The sequence below is a fragment of the Platalea leucorodia genome (genome assembly GCF_965183815.1).
Source record: "Platalea leucorodia genome assembly, chromosome: 2".
Classification (NCBI taxonomy): Eukaryota; Metazoa; Chordata; class Aves; order Pelecaniformes; family Threskiornithidae; genus Platalea; species Platalea leucorodia.
In genome coordinates this window covers 26189851-26206621 of record NC_138824.1, presented here as the reverse complement: position 1 = coordinate 26206621, position 16771 = coordinate 26189851, and the positions used below count along the sequence as shown (strand labels likewise).

General features: G+C 35.5%; 1 protein-coding gene across 4 annotated transcripts in view; it reads right to left on the bottom strand.

Annotated features, from left to right (window-relative positions):
* NBEA (neurobeachin) overlaps positions 1–16771 on the bottom strand; it is a gene marked incomplete at its 5' end in the record, with an annotated part of 522572 nt that overhangs the window by 185328 nt on the left and 320473 nt on the right. For all 4 annotated transcript variants that reach the window (XM_082332788.1, XM_082332786.1, XM_082332789.1 and 1 more), the window contains one exon: positions 6730–6854. In XM_082332788.1, the coding sequence (XP_082188914.1) occupies positions 6730–6854 (125 nt within the window). The remainder of the gene's footprint in view (positions 1–6729; positions 6855–16771) is intronic.

The following is a 16771-nucleotide window of genomic DNA, read 5'->3' as shown; positions in this document are numbered from 1 at the left end:
TTGAACATAAGCAAGAAATGTGCCCCTGCTGCAAAGGTTAATCATATTCTGGGCTGCATTAGGCAAAGCATTGCTAGCAGGTCAAGGGAGGTGATCCTTTCCCTCTACTCAGCACTGGTGAGGCCACACCTGGAGTGCTGTGTCCAGTTCTGGGCTCCCCAGCACAAGAGACATATTGACATACTGGAGAGAGTCTAATGAAGGGTCACAAGGATGATTAAGGGACTGAAGCATCTCTGATATGAGGAAAGGCTGAGAGAGCTGGGACTGTTCAGCCTAGAGAAGAGAAGACTCAGGGGGAATCTTATCAATGTACATAAGTACCTGAAGGGAGGGTGCAAAGAGGATGGAGCCAGGCTCCTTTCAGTGACAGGACAAGAGGCAATGGGCACAAACTGAAAGAGAGTAGGTTCTGTCTGAACATTAGGAAACACTTTTTGACTCTGAGGGTGACCGAGCACTGGCACATGGTGCCCAGGGAGGCTGTGGAGTCTCCATCCTTGGAGATATTCAAAAGCTGTCTGGAGATGGTCCTGGGCAACCTGCTCTAGGTCACCTTACTTGAGCAGGTCCCTTCCAATCTCAACCATTCTGTAATTCTGTGATACGTAAATCTGCATTTCCTGAAAAAGTTTTATGAAGATTAAAGTAACTTGTTGAGGATTGCATTTCTAGTATTAATCAAATGTTTCTGTTCTATTTTGGTTTTAAGTCCATGAGAAATTATGTAAGAAGATCAGTCTTGAACATTGATATATAAGTAATCTGGGGTTTTAAAAATATTACTGAAGACTAAGTTCTGGCAACCATCTACTTTAAGCTCTGGCTCCATTATAAGAATCACAGAATCCATAAGGCTGGAAGATTCTCTGGATCTCTCTGGAGACTGCCTAGTCCAACCCTCTGCCCAAAGCACGGCCAGTTAAAACAGGCTGCCCAGGACCTTGGCAAGCTGGGTTTTCAGTATTTCCAAGGATGGAGACTACACAACTTCTCTGGACAACCTGTTCAGTTGTTTGACCACCATTACAGTAAAAAAAAGTTTTTACTTATGTTTAATTAGAATGTTCTGTATTTCAGTTTGTGCCTGTTGCCTCTTCTCCTGTCACTGGGCACCACTGAGAAGAGTCTGACACCATCTTCTTCATTTTTTCCCAACAGGTATTTATATGCAAGTATATGGCCCCCTTAAGCTTTCTCCCCCTTGGGCTAAATAAAGAATATCTGAAGAATATCTGGATCAGTTTAGAAGTAAAAGTAAATGTAAAAGAAGCCTACAAGAAGATCTACAAACTCAACCCTGATAGAAAAGCTGTTCATATAGATAATAGTATAGAAAGCAATATTTCATAGACAAAACTGAAAGCATAATTTGGTCTTTAATCTCTTACATGGTACATGTAGAATGCTCTCACTGCAGATAGACCTAGAAAAGTAACTGGGTTTTATACATCTAGTGGGCCTGCTAGCAAAACTCTGATAAATGATGATTATTGAATATTTCAGATTTCAAAACCTGATGCTTTTTAATTCTGATTGTATAATGAAACCGTATTTCTGATGATGAGCACGCACAGCATTTGCTGAAACTTAGATCACTAACAACAAGTCCCAGAAGGAGCCATATACAGTCTGCTTCAGCTAGAACCACTCTTGAAATAAGGTTGCTAATTAGATGTCCAAATACGTAATGGAATGAGTAACTTAAAATACGCAAGTTCAAAAGCAATTGCCATATTGCACATATAAGACATATCTGTAGCTTTGTTTCAAAACCTAAATGTATTACATATTACATTATGAAGGCTTTTTTTTTCTTTTCTTTTTTTCTGTTTTTCTTTTTTTATTCTAAGCATTCAGGATCTTTCATGATAATTGGCTTAATAGGCCAAATATTCTTGGCCACAGACACTGGAAATATTTGACCAGCTTATATATGTATGTTTAGAACATGGGCACTGAGTTATTCATGTCCATTTCCTCCAGTACAGAGTAGAAAATGTGGCCTTTCTTGGACCCCCTCTATATGCAAATGGTTTGTGGACCACAGTCTTTAAAGACTGAAGGACCAAAGCTTAATAAATTAATTATTTTGCTCTTAAGATGACCTTTGTGGAGCAGTATTCTGTCTCACTGGTAGGGTGGTACAGTAGTGTCTCATCTATACTAATCTCCAATGACTGTAAACTGTTAAGGTGATTAACTGGAAGAGACAGTTCTTTCACCACATGTACAGAATCACTATGAATTGGGTCATACCTGCATATTTCATGCATTTAGTGGTCATAAAATTTGGGTAAGAGAAGTAGAGTTTATAAACTTCTGCACAATCTTTTTTTTCCCTTCCTTTCTTTTCAGTCTACAATTTAATCAATTACATTGAAACTCCATTTAAACTTAAAATAAGAACTATTTAAAATCCATTGACACTATAAAATTAAAACTCTACTAACATTTTCCAAGTAGTTCAAAATCCCATTATAGCTTGCACTTTGATACTGCAGTAAGTAGCATCCCTTCAGCTTCACAAGAGGGAGAAATGAATCTATATTTCTATTCAAGTAAGAATTTAACCAAAACAAAAGGGCACAGCAGATACAATACTCAAATAATTATGCTTGAATTTTAAATCCAGATATGAAAGTCATTCTAACAGATTACAGACAAATCCAATGCCTAATATCAAAAACTTCGAAATGGAGGAGACTAATCCAAAGGGAAAAATCCTCCAGTTCATCTCTTGTAAATGCTGCTATGACTCTGACATACCTACAGTCTCAAAGGACAGCTAAGTATATAGTCATAGGAATAAACTATAATTTTTCCCACTGTTCTATATAGCCATAGAAATATTTTATATTTTCTCATTGCAATATTTTTTACTTGCCAGGTACTTTGAAAACACACACACACACACGCACACGCACACACGCATACATATATGTATGCATATTGTATTTTATCAAAACCAGACATCTAAACATACATACAATGGCTGACTAACAGACTGTAGTTAAATAGAAGCTTCATCCACTTGCTTTGTAGCAGAAATTTTTTGAGAGAATACTATTTCCCAATAGTAGATAACATATAATGTTTCCTATAGGAAGAAGTCACTTATCAGCTAAAATTAACACTCTTTTTTTTTTTTTAGCTCTTCAAGGTAGAATTTAACATTTGTTGTTACTTCTCTAAAACAAGCATATAGATCACAGACATAGTTTTCATTTCCAAGACCCTTTTATTCCTTGATGACTGCAAGTATTGTATAATTACAGTATCCATACATCCAACATCAACTCTGATTTAATACTAGAGTAGCTGTAGAGCACTTTTTTATTTATCAAGGTCATATCTTCATGGCTGCACAAGTTTAGATAAATCAGGTGTTAAGCAGGCACATCTCCAAGGAATCTGGAAATTCTCTCATCTGCAATCCTCAGCATATCTTATTATTTACTGCCAAAGAAATGACTGATTAATTTTGTCATCTTTGCTCTGTGATTTTTGCTCAGCTGAAACTGCCTGCCCTCTTCTGCAATGCCTGATCAGACCTATTTAAGTTGATGCCTTTGATCGTAGACACTGAGGAGCTTGCTGACTTAGGCTTTGACTAAACATTCCTCCACTGCAATATTTATGCACAAAATCCTAAATGATAACTGACAGTCAATGTAGATAAAAAAAACTTGTAAGATGTTTCCACTATTTTACTGATGCTCAAAATAGCTTTACTTGTGCTAGAGGTATCAGTCAAGACGAAAAATTGCTGTTAATATAACAAAAGCCCAGCAAATTTTGCTTTGATGAATACTTTAATTCTCATAAACAAAGTACCCAAGGTCAGGAAAAAATCCGTTACAGGAAAACTATGCAGTGTGATTTTTTAAAAATGCTTTAAATTCTTTCTGTAGTGTGATATCATGCTTATTTTTGGAAGCTAGGGGCATTTTACTATCAAACTGTTCCAAACAAAATTATCAAAACAAAGCTAATAAAAAAAAAAATACAAAGAAAGTTAAGCCCTATGGAAAAAAATCTGCCTCCAGCTCTTTATTAATCACATTCCAACACCAGAGGCTAAAAGTACATCAAACTGCACCAAATCCTTTTCACATGACAACCTCATAAATTATTCAACTCATTAGTAACACCAAGAGGCATAAAAATAACATCAGTGTTAAGGATGTTTTCTTACAGAAAAAGGTCAGCTAAAAGTTTCAATATTAAAATCCGAAGGCTTAAGCCTCTGAAAAGTAAGTACATCTAGATAGAATCCATGAATTATAACTTTAATGCATGCCGTTTTAAAATTCCATATGTTAATTTTAATATATATGTGAAAAGTTATAATTATTGATTTTAATTCTGCAAACAGGCAGGATAAATTCAGTCTATTGTAATTTTTATGCATCCACTAGGTTTGACACGTACCGCCTCTAAACACACCTGAACTTTAATTTTCCTGTGTGTTGAATGCACTAACAGGTGAGTAGCGTGAAATTATATAGAAACAATCCAATATGAAACTATAACTACTTCAGTTTTTCTGTTTCTTTTGGTTGTAGCTTTGTCTTACAGACTAGGTCTACTACCAGGCAGCTGTCACCTGCACTAAAATACTAGAACAGAGAAACTACATAAATGGAGGCAATCTTTGCAACATGCTGAAAAAGTTTAAGTGCAACTTGTATTATAGTTCTCACAAAAAAACCCTAAAGCCATTTCCAGCATCCTCTGAGTACAATCTTATCCCAAAGACACAACATTCCTGCTATAAAGGCATGAAACAAAGTCCATCTAAGTAAATGGCAATCTCCTGTTGTTTTAAAAACAGGATAATATCAAAGCTTAAAACTTTGTAATAGTTTATAAATTAGATTTCTTCCTGTTTTAATTCTAGTTTAATATCCAAAATTAAAAATATTAATCAATAAGAATATTTTTAAGGGTTCTTATGCCTGTACAATGCATAAAGCCTGTGGTTTTGATGACTATTTGCCTTACAAAAGCAACACAACAATTAGCACAGTTTTGCATCTGCCTCTCATAAGATCTCTATTTTGGTGTTTTGGAAGAATGTGGAGAAAATAACCCTCTGTCAAATATGCAATACCCTTCGCCTGGGGCTGCACGGCTAGAAGGCGCGTCCCCTGGGTGGTGGATAGGGGATCCCTCTCTGGAGGGTGCACCGGATAAAATTGAAGAAGGTGCCGCGAACCAACGCAGCCTAAGGGAAGGCCACCCTGACAGAAAAACCACTGGCCCTCCAAGTCATGGGGGTTGGGCAGGAGGCCAACTACCTCCTCCCAGAAAAAAAAAAAAAAAAGTTGCAGAAACGACGAGCATCAGAAATGGCGGGGATGGAGAAAATCGGTAACGAAGTGAGGAGGAGGAGATGGAGCTGGATCGGTCGTGTCCTGAGGGGGAAACCGATGGAAGACTGCGCTGTGGCCCTTGACTCCAGAGCACGCAGCCGCGGACCGATCGAAGTGGAAGAACGATGTTCGCGCCTTGTGTGCCTCCTGGCACTGAGGGAATTCAGATCAGAAATATGCAATACTATATACTACTGGGGGAAATTCTTCCTTAACCCAACCTATGAACAGTTTATGACCTGAAGTCCCGCACATGATAGCCTTCATGTTTAAATAAGTATTAAATTACACTAGCTACTATAAGGGCATATGCAGATATTCATTTATACGTCTAACCTTGTTTGAATCCCAGCTATTTGCCTCAACAGCCTGCAAAGTTGGTGAAATGTGTAGGTCACAGAGTTAGCTTTATATCTATCATATTCAGAACTTCTGGCAACATTAGCCTTTGGCCACACATCAGCTGAAAGGTTCAACTTGCTTTGTGTATAATTACTTCCATTTTTTACTCCTAAATGCTAAAGAATCCCAGGATTTTTTTCAGTACTACAGACTAAAAAAAAAAAGACAGAAAAACATCTTAATATTCTTTAAAAAATTCCTGTCTTTGATATGTTAGAGAGGTATCCCAGCTTAAACCTGAGAAATAAATTTGCCTTTGACTTTTAGAGTACTCATGTTCAGTCTGCTGTACAGAAGTCACTAAACATAGGAAACTTTTAGATGATATAAGGCAATTTGTAAGCATGTTCCTTCTTCCTCTTTTATACTCCAGCTACCTCTCCATGAAAATCAAACATCATCTAATCCTTAAGTTCATAGACTGAAGCTCCTATGTAATCAGTCCACTATTCAAATCACAAGAATCCTTAAAATAATTATTTTAAACAAATTCTTATGTATTTCATGATTTGCAGAAAAAAATACTTGTGGCTGAGATTACACATGCCAGGATAAAACTTCTGATATTTTTAGAAAACAGCTAATTCCTCATTCACGAAGGGTCTCCAATGGAACTATTACGACACATTAGTTTGATGGCCTAACAGTTTTGTTCTGTCACACCGGAGAGACAAGTTCAGTTACTTTTACCAGTGTCTCAAAATTAGCGTCTGGGAATGCTAGAGAGGTATAATGTGAATCCTTTGGGGATCAGAGAATTTAACAGCCCACAAGCTCAAGTCTTCTGGTTCATTAAAGTGTAAGAATTGAAAGAATTCCTTGTCTAAGAATATGTTGTCCTAGGAATTCTCAGCACTGTCCTTAGAAAAGAAGGGACACTATTCTCAGTGATTCCTGGACATCAAGAAAACATCATTAGCTATATTTTTAAGCAGGAGTTAATACTGACCATATTCCACAGCAGCTTTTAGGAGAGCATCAGAATGAGTAGACCCAAAAGCATTGCGAACAAATCGCCTCCGACGGCGCAAATCGTCTTCCCAGTAATCCAAGCGCCAGAAGTCATGCAGTTGGCTATGAAATAAAGAACACACACATCAGCACCTACCACAGCTTGAACTGTATTTACATGCATTATAGTATACTTTCACTGCTGCTTTTCTATTTCAGGAATACAATCTTGTAAAAACATATATTACTAAAACTTACAATATTCTAACATTTCTTTACATGCATTTATATATTATAAACCTCAGCACTGTTTGTCTCAAAATGTTCTGCCTGCTGCTAAAAACATTAATCACACTGAGCCCATTAACAAATGCAGCATCAAATTACAAGTATAAATGGCACAGCTTGCTTTCTTTTACAGTGTTTTTAACAAGGCTTGTAAATCATAGAATGGACCTCAGTGCAAATAGTTTGCAATTTAATGACTATGGTCCCTTAGCAGACTGAACTTAGAAGTATAAAATATTGCCCACTTGAATTTTGTGGAACTATGATTAAACTAATGTGCTGAAATATTCATTGAAATAATTCCCCACTGCCCCTAGCAACCTGAGAAAATTGCAATTTTATTCATTATTAATAACACTGAATTAGAGCAGCAAAAAAATTCCACCATGTGGTAATTGTCTTGGTAAATTATTATTCCAGCACTAACAGAGTACTAGGATGATTTTATAGCTTCCAGCTAATACAAGCCATTAACAACCATGGCCATCTTTGCATTACATTGCCTTTTTACATTCAAAAGCAATATTAAAGTTCTGTAGAATTATATAAGCCATTGTTAATCTATATTCAAGTCAAAACATACACATATATAATCATCTGGTATTTGACTTCGGTTCTAAAGAGATGACCAGCTCCACTGTCAGACAACTTCTTGACCTTATCAACACAAACATCTCTCACATCAATTTTATAAGTATGCTGTGGGATATTTGGGCAAAGCTGTATTTTAAGCCAACATTGTAAAAACTTTTTGGATCACTATCAAATACCCAAAATATTTGTGGCTGCATCCTTATCATCAAACTCATAATTGAACACACTATACACTTAAAATGATTCTGCAGATCATGACCTTGAGGACCATAACTAGGGAACCACTATTTTAAACCAGTCATTTTCAATCTAAAAAAAAAAAAAAAAAAAAAAAAAAAAGAAGTTTTCAACTCACAAGTATGGGCTACATCTCTGCTGGATTTTTCCAGGTGTTAGTTCAGCCACTGTTTTCTGTATTGCCTTCACTTTGAGAAGCTATGCGCTAGTAGCCATTTCCAGAGGAAATGTAGAAATATGCTAATGTAGAACAGACCTTTTCATTTTTTACAGTCCACTTAACTACTTTTTTCATGCTTGCATGAGTTCTTGTCCAACTTTGCTAACTGCTGTCATGGGACCTGGATTGGTTCTGGAGGGCAGAGCGCTGAGGGGAGTGGACATAGCAGTGTACTTTCTAGCCTCTTACAAATTTTCAGAATCAGGACACCATCATTTTTAGTCAATGTATTTTTTTTGCATTCTGAATGAAATTTTCACTATGTGCTTGAGTTTGCATGAAGGTCTTTATTGCTGCGTTGCAGAATAGGCATTATACTTATGTACAAGCAGTGAGAAGGCAACTCCAGGAGTTCAGTGGGAGCTGCTTCCTCACCTAGAGCAGTTCAGAGCATCTTGTGTAAAGGTGAGGCAGTGACTCCAAGTTGCCGCAGTGAGAAGATGCAGTATTAATGGCCTGGCCTGCATGCTATGAGACAGAAATATCTTGCTATCTTGAGTACCAATTATCTTTTGCTAAGTAAAATACCTTACTTTGGTTTTGTACTACGATACAGTTTTTGCTCACAGGTGTCATGTTAACTTGAAGTATCAGTCCATCATCTCTCCTACACTGAGCACTGAATAATTTTATTGTGACTGCTAAATCCCCTTGACCCTTATGTGATATGAATGCAAAAATGGGCAGACAACTGCCCCATGGTTTAAAAGACAAAGCTTAAAGACTCCTTGCACACTCCTAGTCTATGTTTTAAACTGATGATATCAAAGATAATCCTGAAGGCTTTTTATCGTAGAGATTTTTTTGAAAGGAACCCTTTTTATTTCTATCTAAGAATAAGTCATGATGAAACAGGACATTAATGAAAAGTCTTTTAAACAAAAGAGTTCTCTGAAATGGCATTTGTCTCCACAATTATAATAAAAAAGACTCTTAGGTTGATAATAATGATACAACTACGTAAGAATTAAAAACTTTTTATGAAATTAAGAAATATTCAAAGTCTAAAAAAATTACATTTTTAATTTGTTCTGTGCTTAATCTGGTAATCCATTGATTTCATTAATCAGTCTGAAGAATACTGTATATTCTCAGCTGAAAGTAAAACAGATTTTAAAGTCACTATTTTAATGAAGTGCTAAGTAAATCAGTGATGAAATTGTCAGAGGATAAAGTCTACAAAAGGGTTACAAGTTCAGCAGGGACTGAAGTGTGAAATACATAATAATGGTGAAAAATAAAAATTTTGAAGTAATAGAACACAAACCTTATTCCTAATCACAAATTCTATGGCTTTTTAAAACACAACTGAAGTTTCTTCCCAGAGTTTTCTACAGGAATCTATCCCACAAAGTTGTTATATACTTCCGGATACTGGAAGATGGTATTTGAACACTAAAGAAAAGGTTTCTGAATCTTAACCAGTTACTCTCAGATTTACCCTTGACTCTTGAGCAACATCTTTAATAAAAAGACAAGATTTTTTTCTCCTACCCTATTGTTAGCAAGAAAGCAGACGCCTGAAAAGCTGATTGCTATTCTTACAGAAAATTTTGAATGGTTGAGTTTCATCACTTGCATTAAAGACAGATAAATTTGTGGGATTTTCCTAAGAAGTTATATTATTACATCTTTGGATTAGATTAAAAATACTAGTAAGTAAAAGACTGTGTCCGCAAGCTCCAGCCTAAAACTAAGAATTTAACCTGCTTTAAAAGTCCAGAGCTATGGACTGAATCAGTATTAAGTTGTCTAGTCCCTAGATTACAGTAGTTTAGAAATACTTATATTTTAACCCTGTGGATATTATTCAGGCTTTAAGATTTTTCAGGAATTTAGGTAGCTGTTAGGTAGCTCTAAATGATGGCTGTAAATCAAGCAGAACTACACTTTCTAACATTGTACTGGGCACAAGTCAGTCGTAGAAGAGAGCATGTCTGCAAATTGTCTTTGTGCTACAACCTGTTTTTCCTAGAAGTGACTTGACTAAAACAAGTCATTTTAGTAATTTATTTCTGCAACAAGTACAATATTTCAATAAGCTTTACTTTTCTTAATAATGTATATTATTAATAATCCTTACTTCCACAGCCAACTAGATTACATGTAATTTCTCATTCCCCCATATCTTATACCAGTTAAGTGACATTTTGAATCAGGCTTGTTTGAATGAAAAAGTGCATATTAAGCATACTGTAATGAAATTTTTTTAAGAACTGAAAGTTCATAGCATCATTCATGAGCTACTCCTACATACTTCAAAAAAGAAATATATCTACATCATTTTAATTGAACAGTTATTTAAAATGCACCCTAAAACACGACCCAAAGAAGTCCACACCATGAGTTTAACTGTCAAGATAATTTCCTTACAACCTGTAATATAATCCAATACAAACCTTTATCAGCCTTATCATAACGAGGGCTGGTATGAAACTAATGATATTACAAGGTTACTAACAATGAAAAATTTTATTTGGAGTGGTGTGTATGTTGCAAACTTAATCCCAAATTTCAGATGTGCAGTATTTCATATAGTTAATACAGACACAGAATGTACATGTTTTAATGGAACAAGCCCTATTTTACTACAGTTATTGAAAGATTACAAATTCTTTTTCACTGTCATCACTGGTGCCCACTCAGCAGCTTGCTGTGTACGTTCTCCTACTTTAAACAGTATTTTATCTTGTTAAAGGCCAGCATGGGATGGAAAGGCAAAGTGGTTCTATGCTACCCCAGATAGTCAATGTTGACTTTGATAAGTTAGAGCAAACAGCTCTGAAGTCTCCCAAGGGCAGGTTGCTCTCAAACTCAGAACTGCCCAGAATTCCATATAATACTCTTTGCTATCATACCACACATACCTTCCATATATTTGGGGACAAAGATTGTTGAGACAGACTAAAGTATTTCAGGTAGCCCAATCTATTACCCTCTTGGAGGAAAAATTGTGCAGCTCTCTGCCACCAAAACAATTTAGAGGAATATCAAGCCAGCCTTAACAGAAAAGTCCTCCCTTCCTTTTCACAACATCTCTATAGCTCAGACTTTTTAAAGACAACTTTTGAAAATATTTTCTGTTAACTCCTTCAGCCACAGCTCTAAAGAAGTGTATGGGAAGGGTTTTTTCTTTTACTTATGAATATTAGCTGTCCTAAACAGCAAGCCTTTGTCCACCCTGCGGGCAGTCAGGATTCATGACAGCAGCTCCATGGCTGTGAAACCCCATCCCTGTTCACGTACAAATGCAGTTTGCTGTATGTCATCTACAGCTACAGCAACTAGAGGTAACTACAAACAGTGGAGAGTAGCAGTGCACATGTCCATAAAAGATCCTCAGACTGCAGCCCAAAGGTTGGGCTGCCAGATGGAAGAGATTAGGTTTGAATATGTTAGTGAAGAGGAACAAGCCTGCAGGCATGGGGGAAGGGGAAATAGTTGTTTCGAAAAAGAGGTGGGTCACAGACCTGGAAGGATGTCAGAGAATCCATAGTCTTTGTAATACTGGGAAACTGCATACAAAAGGCAAGGAACTGATGATCTATAATGTCAAGGATTAGTCCTGGTTGTTTTTCTGTAACATATTTAAAAAAAAACCAAACCAAAACAAAAAAGCCCAAACCACTTCTTTTCACAGTGTGGAATTATGGCTATGTTTTGAGAAATGAGAAAAAAAAACATGTATTGGAAAAGTATAAAGCATTTCCCTAAGGTAAAATGAAGAACAGAAAATTTGTAACATTAAAAAAAAGTAAGTAAAAGAAAACTTTTATTGAGCAAATACTGTTCAGAAGCGGTATAGCAGCAGATATAATAATTGTATTAGAGTGAAGGTTTTTCTGACTGTGCTTGAAACAGAAACAGTGACTGCTGTTTTTATCAAGATGGTGAGACACATATTGAAAAAATCACATCCCACATTATAATGGCTAAAAGAAAACAAAGCCTTGCTGTACATGAACAAAAACAAATATCAGAAGCCTTAATTAACACAACTAGTATAGTTACTCTACACAAAAAAGATTTTTTTAGTTACAAAAATCACAAAGCTCCATTATGCTTTTCCAAAAAACATGCTAGAGAATCCCAGAAATAAAACTAGAAATACTGAGAACTAAGAATAATACTAAAAAATAATACCAATAATACTAAAAACTGGAAATACCAACACAGAGAATAAAGATGTAAATGAACCTGAGAAACATCTAATGCAATGAAAATTGGAAAAGATGGTAAAAATACTAGAAATAGGAGTTTAAAAAATTTTTAGGCATTCTTATAAACAGGAATGTATTTTTTTTTTTCTCTTAAGTAGACATGCACAGGAATCATTACTGTTAAACATCCCAAATATATTTGGCAGAGTTTCAGGTTAGAAGGGAAAAAGTCTCAGAAAAAGAGCTTACCATGTAAATAGAAGGATGCTTAATACTCAGCGAAATTTAGGTAATCTTTAATCTTTTAAAAGTTTTTTTTTTATGAATGTGATGTTGAGTGACTGAATTCTTGCGTGAGAAATTTCATACTGTAATTTTTGAAAGATGCTGGGCAGATGTGTCCTAGGGAAGTCATGTGGATGATATATGGATCACTGGAAGTAGGGGTACGAGGCGCTTCATCAATACAGTATGATGAAGTTATGTTCACAGACTGGTGAGGTGACATAACAGCAGGAAGACAGGCCATGAAGAAGAACATAAGAAGCTGGTGGAGAGGGCACTGGAAATGAATATTGGGGGATGGTGATGAAGGCAAGGTGGTGGCAGTGGGCAAACAAGGGATGCCTAGGCTGTTGGTTAGGGATAGCATTTCCTGGGGAACAGCTGGGTGGTCAGTGAACGCTAGCTTTTTTTCCGCTTTATCTTGTATTTATAATCAGTGCAGCAAACTAGCATGGGTAGAAATGAGAGAGAAAGAAAAGGATCTCCCATGAATTTCGTTAAGCAGTTAGTGTACTGGTCACTGACAGCTGGAGGAGGTGGTGTGGAGAGCACAGCAGTCCAGCTAGATGACTTACATCCCAACAGCATGGCTAGAAGGCATGCCAGCACTGCTGTATTCAGAAGAGTCATGAGAGATGAGAGGCATTTTTGTATGTCCTGTGTAGGGCTGCCAAAATGTGAAAAATTAAAATGAGAAGAGACATGAGACAGGTCATTGAGGAGAAATGGGGACAAGGTCAGAGCCCTAAAAAAGAAAAAAGGCTTGATAGAGAAGTCTAGAGTTAGGCAGTGAGAAATTAAAAAAGAAAAGTAATAGGATATAACCAATAGATAATATTCATTGGAATAATTTTACTGTAGCAGGAGTGAAACAGAAGGACAGATTAAAAGGTTTCTTCCAGCAATATTTTCCATGATACTGGGAAATGGGAAACCATAAAGACAACAGTTTGGGAGGCAAAGAAACTGAAAAGCATAGATGAAAGGTTTGAAATGTAATTATTGATTGGTGAAGAAAAAGCAACACTGAGCTGGAAAAAACTGAGAAGTAGTAAGTTTGTAAGGAACAGAGATGTGAGAAGAAAACCAATGACTATAGAAACTAGTAGAAGAGAAATAACTGTGAAAGTAGATGGGAAGAGAAAGAAATTAATGTGAATAATTACGGATTGATAAATGGATAAATACTGGGTTATCAAGAATATCTGTTACATAATCTATAATGTTTTGAGACTTGTGAATTTGAGCTACTTTTGTTTAAGGCAGTGAACTCCAGAAATCTGTGAAGTTTAGGGTGGATCTGTGGGGTTCTATGGTTACTTTATGAACATAAAAAGGGAAAATATGGTTCATTTTAACACAATTGATACTATGCAGCACAAGTTACCAGCAGATTACATACTAGTTGACCCACAGGTTTCCCTGTGGAGACTGAAGAATGGCAAAAGCTTTTAAAACAGGAAAGAAAAAGTATTGCAGTTGTTTACACTTGGAAGGATGAATGCAATTCATAAACCTGCAAACTTTTACAGAGATTGGTATTTGTGTGTTGTAGCTTTGCGAGGTTTGGATGGAGGGGAAGGGTTTTCACATGGACTTCAAAATAAGGGTGAAATAGAGCACAGAGGAACTCAAAGTGACAGAAAATACTACCACTGATCATCAGAATAGGAGCAGAGGAGTCACCTTTGAAAAGCAAAAAGAAAACTGCCAAGACAGTTTCCCTCCTGTTATCATGTTACTAATGGTCTTGCATTAATAATAAAGGATAAAGCTGAGAGGAACAGAGAATTGGCTACAAATGAAAAGAGAGCAAAAACTATCAGAAGATGACTAACGATTAAAGGTCCACCAAATTCCTGGAGTAGAATTTTATAAAAATTGTTTTAATGTGTAGCATCCTTGTCAAAAAAAGAGGGGGTGATATATGTGGCTTTTATTCTCTTCTTAAGGCACTGGAAAAAGGTCTATTTAATACACACTCTTAAGGAAATCATCCAACTCTTGAGACTTTTATGGCTTAATTTTGGTGAAAAAATTGAGGACACTGAAGTTCAAAGGATGAAAAATAGAAAGGGGAAGCTGAAAACAGAAATCTCTCCAGATGTATTAATCTTCAGTCAGATGAGACATCAGAAAGGAGAGTAATGCCAGTAGATGTTCCTTTTAGCTATGGTAGTACCTGAAACACAAACTTCTAAGGCAGTTAATTCCCAGAGTATATTGTATGGTCTGATAACTTGCTTCTGAACATCAGGAAAATTTATATAAAATGCAGACAATGGGTGAAGGAATTGGGGATATTAGTATATTACATAGAGTTTGAAGGAAAAAACTGATAATGAACATACACATAAAGAACGACTAAAGATTACCCTGATTGTCTAGGTTTTTTGTAAAGCTTAGATCCCAGAATGAGATGTTCATTCTGGAATGCCTGCTATATCATTAAACAGTCATAAACTTATACCAAGAAGCAGGAGTTTTAGGGAAATGAGACTAACCATGCATAAAGCTATATGGGAAAAAAACATAAGAAAAAAGTCACGTACATCTTAAAAAATTAGCAATGGAAATGACAATAACTCAAATGTCTACAAAGTAAAACCAAAGGTAAGTGGAAGTTCTTAAATTATCAAATTGATTTAACATAAAACATAAAGTAATGCGAGATAACTTTGGCAAATCTGTCCAAATACTAATGTGCAATAGGAGGACACTACATGTAGTACAAATAAATGAAACAATACAGTTTCTTGAAGTTTTATACTCAGTTCATTTTAGTTAATCCTATGATACTGAATGAACTGAATGATAATGAATGAACTGAGGCAACATAAAAAGTGGATATGTAAATTGTCAGTGTTTAACTCACCAGAATCACAATGGGTTTTTTTAGTAACAAAATATCAATAACAACAGAATGCAAAGTGCACTAAATTCTAGGAATAATAAATTGTATCCCCAGAAACACCAAAATGCAATAAATTTTAAGGTTACTAAAATTAAGACATATAGTAATACTATCATCAAAGAAAAGAAGGAAAAGAAAATGGTTGGAACAATTCTCTGTGGTTTAACTCAGATTTCTAGTTTGGAACCTGTCTTGTGTTTCAGAATGTGTTGTCATCACTCCAAACAAAGAAGAAACAAACCTCCCAAAACCCAAAAAGCCTTTTTACAGTTTCAAATAAATGAAAATTTGGGTAAAACTCACTTTTGGAAAAAGTCTTGAAAGAATATACAGTATTTTAGGACATTTTTATTTCTAATGCATTTTTTGTTATGTCATGCCATCTCAGCACAGTGGCATATTTAGTAAGATTTCATAAATGCTACCATGATGCCACAGTATAACAAACTCCAAGATGGAATGAATGGTGTATTGAGGTTGCCTCTCTCTTTCTTAACTGACTGCAAAAAGAGACAGAATGGCTTAAACTAGAAGCGTAATTGTAGATGGCTAAAATTAAGTAAAATGTATTCCATGCCAAGTGTGCAGCTTTTCTTATTCAAAATGGAGAAATATCTCAAAGATTCACTGACACAAAAATTGAACTATCTAGCAAATGATTTTTCAATTTCAAGAAAAAAGAATTGATTTAGTTTACATTTTTACTATTATGTTTGTTATAACATCACATCACAAATATCTACCATGACATCAGCTTATGTACTACTGCTATGAAGAAATAAAACACGAAAATAAAATAAAATTTTGAAATGAAAAATTTTGAAGGCTTTTATTAATTTAAAAAAATGAAAGGGAAAATATCAGGAATTTTCATAGCAACTTATACCATCATAATTTTTCACAAAAAGATTTAACCAAAATACTGTTTTCTGATTAAAAAAGTTTTAAATCAAAATTTTCATTCAACTCTTCTTCTGTTTGTACAAGTATACCACCTGCTGGTAGCAATATTATTTTGCTTCTTAAGCACCTTGTGTGTCAAATTAAAAGAATAAAAGTGGGTGCCCTCTGAATACAACAAACAGGAGCCCTCATGAAATAGTACAACTTTTTGGCAAAATTGTCTGGAAAGTATTTTGCCATTTTACAGCTATAATCCATAAGTAATCAGATAAACATCTCAGAAAATAAATTGTTTATCTTAATTTTAACAAAGTAAAATGCTGGTTTAATGGACTAAATGGAAAATGTTTGAGGACACGTATTCATTTTGCCATAAAGACGCTGTTTTTTGAACAAGGTTAACTTTAATAGATAAAGTTCTTATGATACTACCTAGGGT